Source organism: Dipodomys ordii, unplaced genomic scaffold, assembly GCF_000151885.1.
Source record: "Dipodomys ordii isolate 6190 unplaced genomic scaffold, Dord_2.0 Scaffold7, whole genome shotgun sequence".
NCBI lineage: Eukaryota > Metazoa > Chordata > Mammalia > Rodentia > Heteromyidae > Dipodomys > Dipodomys ordii.
The window spans coordinates 19,655,102-19,668,340 of record NW_012267223.1 but is presented as its reverse complement, the minus strand read 5'-3'; the positions used below and the strand labels follow the sequence as shown (position 1 = coordinate 19,668,340).

Sequence of the window (13,239 nt, the reverse complement as noted above, 5' to 3'; positions counted from 1 at the left end):
AGTTGACAGCACAGCTAAAGTTTCCAAAAATTCAAATTATATATATGTATGTGTATATATGTATATTTATATAAAAAGACCGATAATAGCAGTATGTTATGCATCAATAGCAGCAACAGCTTTTCCAGGTTCTGCAGTCATCTGAACAAAATTAGATATCCAGCACACCATTAATAAAAAGAAAAAAAAAAAGATAAAAAACAAAACCCCAATGGTGGCTTTACTGTCAAGACCAGACCTGGCCTTATCAATAGCAAACTGTAAACCTAAATCTGAAGCTGTTAGAATTTTAAGCTATGAAGTGCTAAAAGATACTGACAAGGTTTGTCTTATTCATAACAGAGAAATAAGGAAAATGTCCCTAACTTGTGAACACAATCACAATAATATTGAATCTCACTCAAGTAGTAGCTAGTGCTTATTTTGAAAATTAAGACATCAATTTAATAAACTGACAAAAGTAGAAAAAAAACAAAACCCCAGAAAAATGCAAAGTTCTGTTACTGTTGTGGTACCTGGCACCATTTTTTTTTATTAACTTCTCAATCATCATCTGGAAAGAAAACATTCTTGAGTAACATCATTAAAAACAGCTCTGATAAAGCACAGTCACTGTTACGTATCATAAAGCAGGTACAAGGTATTTATATTCACAGAGGGATGATACAGTACTGTCCTACGTCTATAATACTAGAGGATACAATTAAAAAGGCATTATTGAGACTTGATTCTACTTTTCCAGCAGAGGGCCAAAGGATGGTATTCAGGGGTAGATGTTAGAATTATTGTTTCCTGAACCTAAAAGAACAAAAGAATAGTCAAATAGTGTTAAAAGTTATATAAAATTTCTGATTATTTAGGAAAATAAACATATAAACATTTTAGATTAATATTGTTTACATTTACTTTCTAGAGGATCTTTGGGAAAGTTTGGAAAGTGCTAGTGGCAAACCTATAGCAGCTGTGATGAATACCTGGACCAAACAAATGGGATTCCCTCTCATTTATGTGGAAGCTGAACAGGTACTCTTAAAAAAAAAAATCCTTTATAGGGCTGAGATTGTGCCTTAGTGGTAGAATGCTTGCCTCACATGTATGAAGCCCTGAGTTGGATTCCTCAGTACCACAGAAGTAGAAAAAACCGGAAGTAGTACTGTGGTTCAAGTGGTAGAGCACTAGCCTTGAGCAAAATAAGCTCAGGAACAATGCATAGGCCCTGAGTTCAAGCCCCAGGATTGAGGTTCTGCGCCCCCCACCCCCAAAAAAATCCTTTCTAAACCTAGGTGTAGAGATGTATGCCTGTAATCCCAGCACATGGGAGGTTGAAGTGGGAGAATGAGGAATTAGAGGCCATATTAGGCTGCACAGCAAGACTCTGTCTCAAAAAAGAAAATCCATGCCAAGTACTAGTGGCTCACACCAGTAATCCTAACTACCAGGATGCTGAGATCTGTGGATCAAAGTCAGCCCAGGCTGACAAACCTTTGAGTCTCTTAACTCCAGATAACTAGCAAAAATCTAGAAGTAGAGGTGTGGCTTAGGACCCTAATCCTGAGATCTCAGCCTCCCGAGTAGGTAGTTTTACAAGGGTTTGCTACTGATGCCCAGCCAGAATTTGAGCTTTTATTTAGAATATTTTTATTTTGATGGCTAAATGAAAAATAGTGAGCTTTTTGCCCATTCCATGGTATAATCTTTATTGCCATTAAGTTTTGTGCACTCATAAGACATTTGATTATATTGGTTCTACGTTCTAATTCTTGTAGAAAAACCCCCACAAACACAGGGAAAAAAAGATGGTTGATGCTGTTATAGCATTTGTTTTACCTTTTTAGGTAGAAGATGACAGATTACTGAGATTGTCTCAAAAGAAGTTCTGTGCCAGTGGACCATATGTTGGTAAGCAATAGCTGTAACTGGGAGCTGATTAACAAATTTGGGTACCATACCAGTAGTGTTCCAGCTAATAGAAAATGATACTCATTTTTATAACTTAATGGGATTAAGTAAAAGCAAGGAGATGTTGAAAGAATAAAAATGAAATTTAATCAAAAGAGAGCCAGGAGCCAGTGGCTCATGCCGGTAATCCTAGCTATTCAGGAGGCTGAGATCTGAGGATCAAGGTTCAAAACCCAGCCCAGGCAGGAAAGTCTGTGAGATTCTTATCTCCAATTAATCACCAGAAAACTGGAAGTGGTGCTGTAGTAGAGCGTGCACCTTGAGCTGAAGAGCTCAGGGACAGCACCCAGGCCCAGAGTTCAAGCCCCCTACCACTGACAAAGGAAAGAAAGAAATCCAAAGAGAAAATTTAAGCTGGAAATGTTGGCACCTGTAATCATCAGCTGGGAGGATGAGGTTAGGAGAATCTCAAGACGTTCTAGACTACATAAGACCTTGTCTCAAAGGAAAAAGAAAAGAATTTTACAAGATATTTGTAGTATTTAGTCACTTAGAATTTTTAAAAATTTCATGTCTATTATTAAAAGGCTGTAGAGAGTAAAGAAAGATTGGAACACTCAAGAAGTGATGCTTTAGTCTTAATCCCTGAGAGAGGCCTTGCTGTGTGTTTATATGGGTGGCTACATTTTTTTTTTATCTTCTCAACTTTCTTAAGGTCTACCTCTTTAGTAAGTTAAAGAGTCAGAATTAAAATAGTTGAACTCCCAGAATTTATGCTTGTAAGTGCTTGCTTTGAGATTTGGTATTACTGCATTGCTGGTCTGACCTGGAATTTACTATGTAGCCCAAGCTGACCTCAAACTCATCCTCCTACATCCACCTCCTGATAGTCAAATACTTGCAAGTATTTCTTCATGTCATTAGACATATATATTATATGTATATATGTCACAACTACCTATGTTTTATCATGTTATACTCACAAAATTTGATAAAGAAACATGACCTTCTGCCCTTCATCCTCCTTACTGTTATAATTACTTTTTTGTTTTGTTTGTGCCAATCCTGGGGCTTGAACTCTGGACCTGGGTTGCTGTCTCTGAGCTTTTGCACTCAAGGATTGTGCTCTACCACTTGAGCCACAGCTCTACTTCTGACATAAATTTTGTTGATTAATTAGAGATGAGAGTCTCATGGTCTTTTCTGTCTGGGCTGGTTTTGAACCATGATCCTCAGATCTTAGCCTCCTGAGTAGCTAGAATTACAGGTGTGAGCTACCAGTGCCTGGCTCCCTGACATCTTTTTCTACTTTATTATCCATTTCTTCCGTTGAAAATCATTTTTTAATTTTCTGTTTGTTTTTCTCTTGCTTAGGAGAAGATTGTCCTCAATGGATGGTTCCCATCACAATCTCTACTAGTGAAGACCCCAATCAAGCCAAACAAAAAATTCTAATGGATAAGCCAGAAATGAATGTGGTTTTGAAAAATGTCAAGCCAGATCAGTGGGTGAAGGTGAGTACAGAAGTAGCATAGACCTCCCCCCCGCCCTTTTTTTTTTTTTTTGCCTGTCATGGGGCTTAAATCGGCATGGACACTGTCTCTTATGTTTCTTTGGCCTAAGGCTAGTGTTCTACCCCTTGAGCCACAGCACCATTTCCGGCTTTTTTCTGTTTATATGGTAATGAACAATCAAACCCAGGGGCTTCATGTATGCTAGGCAAGTACTCTACTACTAAGCCACATTCCCAAACCAGCATAGCCATTTTTATCTTAACTAAAATGATTTTTTGGTCTCACTTTATGTATTTTATGACTGACCCTAAAATTTACTGCTTCAGTTTAGGCTAGGACTTTTTTTTTGGGTGGTGGGGAGGGGAGGGTCTGGTCATGGGGCCTAAACTCTGGGCCTGGGCGCTGTCCCTCAGCTCTTCAGCTCAAGGCTAGCACTCTACCACTTAAGTCACAGCGCCACTTCCAGCTTTTCTCTTTTTGCTTATGTGGTGCTAAGGAATCAAACCCAGGGACTCATGGATGCAAGGCACGTGCTCTACCACTGAGCCACCTTCCCAGCCCCCTAGGCTAGGACTTCTTAAAGAAAACGTTTTTTTGTGTGTGTGCTGGTCCTGGGGCTTGAACTTATAGGCCTGCATACTGTCCTGCTCAAAAATAGTGCTCTACCACATAAGCCACAGCTCTACTTCCAGATTTGTTAGTATAGTGGAATGTAGAGAATAGTCTCACAGATTTTTCTTCCCAGGCTGGCTTCAAACCTTGATCCTCAGAATTTAACCTCCTGAGTAGCTAGGATTACAGGCGTGAGTTATTGGCACCTGACTAGGAAAATAAAAAATTTTAATCTTTTTTTAATATATATTTTTTATTGTAAAGATACTATACAGAGGGGTTACAGTTATGAGTAAGATAAGTACATTTCCTATCAAGCATTGTTACCCCTCCTTTGTTTTTCCCCTACCATCCCTTCCCTAACTCTACCTCCCACTCCCCCTCAACATAATGTCTTGTACATCTCATTGTTACAATGAGTCAACCTGTATCCTTGTTTCAGCATTTTGTTATTTCCCTTCCCCTCCTCAAATTAGAAAAAAGTATATACAAGATGCAGGGCACCGGAATCAAATATAGTTAAAACAGTTTATACCATGGGGGAAGAACATACAAAAGAAATAAAATCACATAGTACATTATAAATACATTTAAAACAACAGCAACAAAGATAAAGCCTCTTGTGTCCCTATCTTGGGGTTCATTTCACTTAGCATCATCTTACGTGATCATATGTCCATAGCTTTTGAACTTTTCTGCTTGTCCTAGACATATACTAGTTATTGCAAATAAGGGAAAACATGGGACCTATGTTTCTTTGGGCCTTGCTTATTTCACTTAATGTAATTTTTTCCAAGGCTCTCAATTTCCTAACCAATGGGGCTGTGTGATTTCTTTCTGATGGAGCATAGACTTCCACTGTATATAATATTGTAAAATTTAGGGCCAATTCTCAAATAGTAGTGTCCAAACATTGGCCCTTATGTTAGGTAATGAAGTAGTAGAAAAGCAGATTCAAAGACTAAAGTGAAAAACAATTAGTAGAGTAGCTGGGTATGATGACATATACCTGTAATCCCAGCACTAAGAGGGCTGAGGCAAGAGGTTTGAGTTTAAGGCCAAGCCTAGGAAACATAGTGAGACGTGTCTCGAAAAAACTGAAAAACAGTAGGCTAAGTCAAATTCACTAAAACATTTGTACTCTTGTAGCTTCAAACAGCCTTCTCATTTTTTTTTTTTTTTTGTTTTTTTTGGGGGGGGTCCAATCGTGGGGTCTGAACTCTGGGCCTGGGCACTGTCCCTCAGCTCTTCAGCTCAAGGCTAGCGCTCTACCACTTGGGCCACAGCGCCACTTCTGGCTTTTTTCTTTTTGTTTATGTGGTGCTGAGGAATTGAACCCAGGGCCTCATGCATGCAAGGCAAGTGCTCTACCACTGAGCCACCTTCCTAGCCCCCAGCCTTCTCATTGTAATGATATGTTTACCTTAATGATATGTTGTCATCAAATGTATAGAACTATAATCAAATTAAATCAAACAGATAATCAGTTTATGTCATTGAAATGTGAAATTCCTTAGCTGATGTTTAAAATATATATATATATATATTGCAAAAATACCAGGGGTTCCAGTGGCTCATGCCTGTAATCCTAGCTCTTCCTGATTCAAAGCCAGCTCAGGCAGGAAAGTCTGTGAGACTTATCTCAATTAACCACCAGAAAACTGGAAGTGGCACTACCACTCAAGTGATAGAGTGCTAGCCTTAAGCTGAAGAGGAGGATAGCCCCAGCAGTCCCAGAATTCAAGCCCCACGACCAAAAAAAAAAAAAAAACAGTGGGTGCTGGGCACTGGTGGCTCATGCATGGAATCCTAGCTACTCAGGAGGCTCAGATCTGAGGATTGTACTTCAAAGACAGCCTACGCCCATAAGACCATGAGACTTTTTTTTTGTCAGTCATAGGGTTTGAACTCTGGGACTGGGAGCTGTCTTCAGCTCAAGGCAAGCACTCTACCACTTGAGCGACAGTGCTACTTCCTGTTTTCTGGTGGTAATTGGAGATAAGAGTCTCACGGGCTGGCTTTGAACCATGATCCTCAGATCTCAGTGTCCTGAGTAGCTAGGATTACAGGCATAAGCCCCTGGCACCTGGCTCCTTGAGACTTTCTTCAGTTAACTACCAGAAAATCAGAAGTGGTTCTGTGTCTCAAAGTGGCAGAGTGCTGCCTTGAGTAAAAGATCTCGGGGACAGTGCCCAGGACTGGAGTACAAGCTCCACTAACAACAACAACAAAACAGTGGGTATTTACTTAAATTTTAGGTTTCCTAATGGGATCTATATATTACCTCAGAGTTTTTTAATTTTATTTTTTATTGTGAAAATACCATACAGAGGGGTTACAAGACCTCAGAATTTTTTACTTACCTGTTTTATTTTTTTAAAGTACACCCAGTGAAATATTTAGTACTTGAACTATCTATAATTAGCAATATGAAAACTTTAATTCCTGTACCATACTGGGACTTGACCTCAGGCCCTCATATTCTTAGCTTTTTTGCTCAAGACTAGTAGTGTTCAGACACTTAAGCCATGCCTCCAGTTCTAGCTCCTAGGTGGTTAATTGGAAATATGAGTCTCTTGGATTTGTCTGCCCAGGCTGGCTTCAAATCTTGTCTTAGATCTCAGCCTCCTGAGTAACTAGAATTATAAGAATGAGCCACTGGAGTCCCCCAAAATTTACCCCCCCTCCCCCTGCCCTCTGTGGGCCTGAACTCAGGGCCAGCACGCTGTCCCTCAGCTCTTTAGCTCAAGGCTAGCGCTCTACCACCTGAGCCACAGCACCACTTTGGCTTTTTCTGCCTATGTGGTGCCAAGGAATCGAACCCAGGGCCTCATGCATGTAAGGCAAACAGAACACGCTACTACTGAGCCACCTTCCCAGCCCTAGCAAAATTTTCTTATAAACAAGAACTATGTATCTTATTATTACAATTAGGTAAAGATGAATTCCTATTAGGTGCTGATAGCTCATGCCTCTAATCCTAGCTACTCAGGAGGCTGAGATCTGAGGATTGCTGTTCAAAGCCAGCCCTGGTACAGGAAAATCCATGACACTCTATGTCTAGTTAACCACCAAAGTTGGTGGTGCTTGAGTTTTATTGCTAGTGCTAGGGTCAAACTCAGGGCCCTACCCTTGCTATGCAGGTGCTCTACTGCCTTTATTTTTTTTGGAGGGGTCCGGTCGTGGGGCCTGAACTCTGGGCCTGGGTGCTATCCCTCAGCTCTTCAGCTCAAGCCTAGCGCTCTACCACTTGAGCTACAGTGCCACTTTGGCTTTTTTTTTTCTGCTTATGTGGTGCTGAGGAATCGAACCCAGGGCCTCAAGCATGCAAGGGGAGCTTTCTACCACTGAGCCACCTTCCCAGCCTTGCCTTTTTTTTTTTTTTTGCCAGTTGTGGGGCTTGAACTTTGGGCCTGGGCACTGTCCCTCAGCTCTTCAGCTCAAGGAATTGAACCCAGGTCCTCATGCATGCAAGGCAAGCACTCTACCACTGACCCACCTTCCCAGTCCCTCTACTGCTTTTTGTGTAGAGCTAGTCTCAGACTGGGATCTTCATATCTATAGCCTGTTGCTTGTTTTGTTGAGATTGGGGGGAGGGGGAGGATATTCCTCACTAACTTTTTTGCTTGGGCTAGCTTTAAACTACCTTCTTCTTATCTCTCCCTTCAAAATAGCTGGGAGTATAGGTAAGAAACTACTATGGTTGTAGTGTATTTTTTTTGGGGGGGGGGAGGGGTCAACCATGGGTCTGGAATGCGGGCCTGGGTGCTGACCCTGAGCTTTTTTGATCAAGGCTAGTGCTCTATCACATTGAGTCACGGCTCTACTTTGGTTTTCTGGTGGTTAACTAGAAATGGGTCTCATGAATTCTCCTGCCTAGGCTGGCTTTGAAACCATGATCCTCAGATCTCAGCTCTTGAGTAGCTAGAATTATAGATGTGAGCCACCAGCACCTGACTGTGCATATTTTAATCCCTATTAACATTGTTGGCTCTTGTCTTTTATATATATATAGAGAGAGAGAGCGTGCTAGAATTTGTTTTACATATACATAAAAAATGACAGGCTCAGTGGTAGAGTGCTTGCCTTGCATGCATGAGGCCCTTGGTTCGGTTCCTCAGCACCACATAAACAGAAAAGGCTGGAAGTGGCACTGTGGCTCAAGTGGTAGAGTGCTAGCCTTGAGCTGAAGAGCTGAGGGACAGTGCCCAGGCCCCACGACCGACCAAAAATAAGTAAATAAAAGACAAAAAAAATAAATAAATGCCAGTGGCTCATGCCATAATCTCAGCTACTCAGGAGGCTACGATCTGAGATTCATGGTTCAAAGCCAGCCTAGGCAGGAAAGTCTGTGATATACTCCTATTAATTAACCACCACAAAGCTGAAGTAGTGCTGTGGCTCAAGTATTAGAGTACTACCCTTGAAAACAGCTCAGAGACAGCACCCAGGCCTTGAGTTCAATCAGGACTGGCACCAAAAAAAGAAAAGAAAAGAAAGAAATGGGGCTGGTAATTTAGCTAAATGGTAGAACATTTGCTTAGCATGTGTGTAAGAACCTGGGTTTGATTCCCCAGCACTGCAAAACAATTTTTTTTAATTTATAAATGTGAGAGTGGTTAATGATATATATTGGATCTTTTCAGTTGAATCTGGGAACAGTTGGCTTTTATAGGACCCAGTATAGCTCTGCCATGCTTGAAAGTTTATTACCAGGCATCCGTGACCTTTCTCTGCCTCCTGTGGATCGACTTGGATTACAGAATGACCTCTTTTCCTTGGTAAGCATCTATTACTGAACTATTACAGTAGAATTTGTTTATTGTTTTTCCTAGAGTATTTGAAAAATAATATAGTTTATTTGGAAGGTTTGGCAACTTTGGGGTGCAAGCAGATGACTTACTATTAATTATATAGCAAGATTTGATCCTATGTGATTTACCAAAAATAAATCCCCTCTCACCACTATTAAGCCACTTACTTTGTATCTATTTTTATAGCATCCTTTAGGGATTACCAGCTCTGGCCCTCTGTCCATTTTCATGGGAAGCTCCATTTTTCTCTTTTCAATAAACTTTTCTTTTGCTCTTAAATCAAAAATAGCCGGGCATCAGTGGCTGACACCTGTAATCCTAGCTACTCAGGCTGAGATCTATCTGAGGATCGTGGTTCAAAGCCGGCCTGGGCAGGAAAGTCCTTGAGACTCCTATTAACCACCAGAAAACTGGAAGTGGCACTTTGGCTCAAATAGTAGAACAGTCACCTTAAGCTGAATAGCTGAGGGACAGCACCCAGGCCCAGAGTTCAAGCCCTACAACAGCCAAATTAAAAAAAAAAAATCAGTAAAGAAGATTTTCTAGAACTCATATCTATTTCTATTAAAAGAAAGGACTTTTTGCCTTACAAAGGATGCTGTTTTAATAGAAATAGATATGAGTTCTGGAAAATCTTTCTAGTGATTTTTTTTTTTAATTTTAATTTGTTGTGGGGCTTGAACTCTGGACCTGGGTGCTATCACTGAGCTGTTCGAGCTACAGTGCCACTTCCAGTTTCCTGGAGGTTAATTGGAGATAAGAGTCTCATGGACTTTCCTGCCCGGGCTGACTTTGAACTGTGATCCTCAGATCTCAGCCTCCTGAGTAGCTATGATTATAGGCATGAGCTGTCTGCTGATTTAAAAAAAAAATAATTCAGAGTGATTTTATGTTTTACTGAGGTACAAAGTAATTACCAAAAAGCTAAACTTTTTAAAATTTTTTAAATTTTTGTCAATCCTGTGGCTTGAACTCAGGACCTGAGCACTGTCCCTGAGCTTGTTTTGCTCAAGGCTAGCATGCTACCGTTTTGAGCCACAATACCAGTTCCAGCTTTTTCTGTATGGTACTGAGGAATTAAACCCAGGGCTTCATGCATGCTAGGGCAAGAACTCTACCACTAACCCACATTTCCAGCCCCAAGCTAGGCTTTTTAAATACTGTTATTATGGTTTATAACACATTAACTTGAGAATTACATTTATATTTGACTTTTTTTCCAGAAAGGATTTAAGGCTACATTTAGTAGGATTGTGTTTGTGACTCCCAACATATTTAGGTAATTCCTGGATATCTTTGACTAAGATAAAATTGTCCTGTCATATTCTGCCAGGGAGGTGGCCTCATGCCTGTAATCCTAGCTACTTAGATGGCTGAGATCTGAGGATCACAGTTTGAAGCCAACCTGGGCATAAAAGTCTTCTGAGGCTATTTTTTCCAATTAACCTGAGAGAGAGAGGGAGAGGGAAGGGTGGGGGTGCAGGCAGGCTAGAAGAGTAGTTGTAGATCAAATGATAGAATGCTAGCCTAGAGGCAAAAAGTTCAGGGACAACTCCCTGCCCCTGAGTTCAAGCCTCAAAGCAGTGTGTGTGCAAACACACACACGTACACACAGAGTCAAATTCCTTTTAGTATTCATTTAAATTGGCCTTTAAATTTTCCCTGCCTTCTGCAGTCACTAGTTTTAGATCCTCCATTGTATAAACACACATTAGCATTGATGCATAAAACTTCACATCTAGCCAGGCGCTGGTGGTTCATACTTGTAATCCTAGCTACTCAGGAGGCTGAGACATCTGAGGATCCTCTTTCAAGCCAGCCCTGGCAGGGAAGTCCATGAGACTTATCTCCAGTAACCCAGCAGAAAACCAGAAGTGGCACTGTGGCTCAAGTGGTAGAGTGCTAGTCTTGAGCTGAAGAGCTGAGGGACAGCGCCCAGGCCCAGAGTTCTAGCCTCAGGGCCAACCAAAAAAAAACCCAAAACAACAAAAAAAACCTTCACATCTGCTGGGGGAGAACTATCCCTAGAGAGTGAGCTGTTCATGCAGATGGCTGCTGAACAGAAATTCCTTTTCTTAATTGTATTATTACTGAAAAGACTCTAAATTTGTAGAACCTTCCAGTGTGCACTCTTAGAAATGAGTAAAGGAGAGGTCTAAATTATCAGTTTGCACATTCAGTTTTGAGGCAACTTCTGTCAAGAACCAAAGCCCCAAGGATTTTTTATCGATTTTCTGAAAGTATGAAAAATTCTAGAGCAAAAAGTCCTAGAAACTGAGTAGAAATAATGTTAACTGGTTTAATGTTGCTCTGAATTACAGAAGTTACATGTGTTTTTTAAGTTTTTAATACAAAAAAATAAGGGATGTTGTCAGAATTTTTATCTGCTTTAACCATGTTCTTCTGAGCTTATAATTTTGTCATTATACAAAAAACATTGTTAGATAATTCCAAAAGTACATGCTCATTTGTTTTGTCTTGTTTTGTTTGAAGGCTAGGTTAATTTATGTTTTTTCCTATCCCAGGCTCGAGCTGGAATCATTAGCACTGTAGAGGTTCTAAAAGTCATGGAAGCTTTTGTGAATGAACCCAATTACACTGTATGGAGCGACCTGAGCTGTAACCTGGGGATTCTCTCAACTCTCTTATCCCACACAGACTTCTATGAGGAAATCCAGGAGTTTGTGAAAGATGTCTTTTCACCTATAGGGGAGAGATTGGGCTGGGACCCCAAACCTGGAGAAGGTAATACATATACTGAACGGAAAGACTCACTTAGTGGTTAGCAATTTAATTAGCATTTACTTTGTATTTGCTAGATATTAGTAAATATTCAACTAGCAGAAAATAAAACTAGTCTTAATATACAAGTGGAATTACATGGGTCAACAACATAGAAAAAGTAATACATGTATGTGTCCACTGCTAAACATAGAAAAAGTAATGCATGTATGTATCCACTGCTAAACATAGAAAAAGTAATGCATGTATGTATCCACTGCTAAATATGATTTCTGCAGACTGATGGAAATAAAGGTATTATATAGCTCCAAAGACCTGTTTATAGTCAATAAAAGCCAAACAGACTTTCATATTTATATTACCATATATTCAAGGCACCATAGATACAGTTTATAAAGATGCTTAGAAACACAACAGCTAGCTTTCTGAATTAAGGATTTGTTCTCTAGATTATTTCTATAATCATATATTTTTTATTTTTATTTTTTGGGCAATACTGAAGTTTGAACTCAGGGCCTTACGCTTGCTGTACAAGTGCTCTACCACTTGAGCCATGCATCCAGCCCTGTAATTATGTATTTTCTCTTTTTCCATTTAAATGTTGAAAATGGTGATTTGAAGACTTTATAACTTACTTCCATCTACTAATAATGAGTGATGGCATTTTCTCCTGATTAGTCTTAATATTGGAGTCTTTTGTTGTTGTTGTTTTGAATGGCGGTGCTGGGGAGTAGACCCAGGGGCTTTGCACATGCTAGCATTATTCCACTGAGCTACATTCATGTCTTGTTAATCTCAGAGTCCTATGAAATAAGAGAAATAGTTGTAATACCTGGCACTCTAAATCTTTCCTTCATGGAATCAACACATATTTATGCAGCTAGTAAATGTCCATTTTTAGGAGCTGATAATATAAAAGCAGGAAAAACATTGCCCTGTAAGGCTTATATCCTAATGGGAGACTCCAGCAAACATTTAAATACGTTGTTTTCTGCGTGGTAGCAAGTATAACAAAGAAAAATCAAAATTGGGTAAGGTAAAGAAGTACTATGGGCTTCTATTTTGAATGGTTGGGGAAATTTATAAAGTGATTTTGGAGTATAAGCAGAGACCTGAGGAGAGATGTGAGGTTCTCTAGGAAAAAGTGGTCCAGACAAAGGGAATAGCAAGTGCCCAGGACCTAAGGCCAGAAAATGTAGGTCAGAAAGAAGTAAGTGTGAAGGCAAGTAAGATTGGATCCTATAGAACTTAAACTGTAATACATTTTACTTCACATGTGAGATGCCAATTTTAGTGTTTTGGGCAGAGAAACATGATTTGAATTACTTGGTTAAGTGAAGAACAAACTGAAAAGAAACTATTGAGAGTAATTTGAGTTTCAGTGATGAGCACTTGCAGGTAATATGTTCTATGTATTGTGAGTTTTAGCAAGTGACAGATCAAAAAAGGAGTCATCAAGTCAAGACTTATTGTAGGGCGTGGCATTAGCTCAGATGATATCTGTCTAGCAAGTACAAGAGCCTGAGTTCAAACCACAATACCACAAAAAAAAAAGAGAGGAGAGAAGAGGAGAGAAAGCAAGTAGAGGTACAAGAGAGAAGAGGAAAGAGGAAGGGAGGCAGGAAAGGAGAGAATTACTATAGAAGCAACATTAAGTG

General features: G+C 40.0%; 1 protein-coding gene across 1 annotated transcript in view; it reads left to right on the top strand.

Annotated features, from left to right (window-relative positions):
- Positions 1-13,239, top strand: part of Npepps (aminopeptidase puromycin sensitive) — a 63,369-nt gene that overhangs the window by 29,548 nt on the left and 20,582 nt on the right. Inside the window, exons 12-16 of the mRNA XM_013036870.1 lie at positions 914-1,023; positions 1,836-1,899; positions 3,274-3,413; positions 8,672-8,806; positions 11,365-11,584. Coding sequence (XP_012892324.1) covers positions 914-1,023; positions 1,836-1,899; positions 3,274-3,413; positions 8,672-8,806; positions 11,365-11,584 — 669 coding nt within the window. The remainder of the gene's footprint in view (positions 1-913; positions 1,024-1,835; positions 1,900-3,273; positions 3,414-8,671; positions 8,807-11,364; positions 11,585-13,239) is intronic.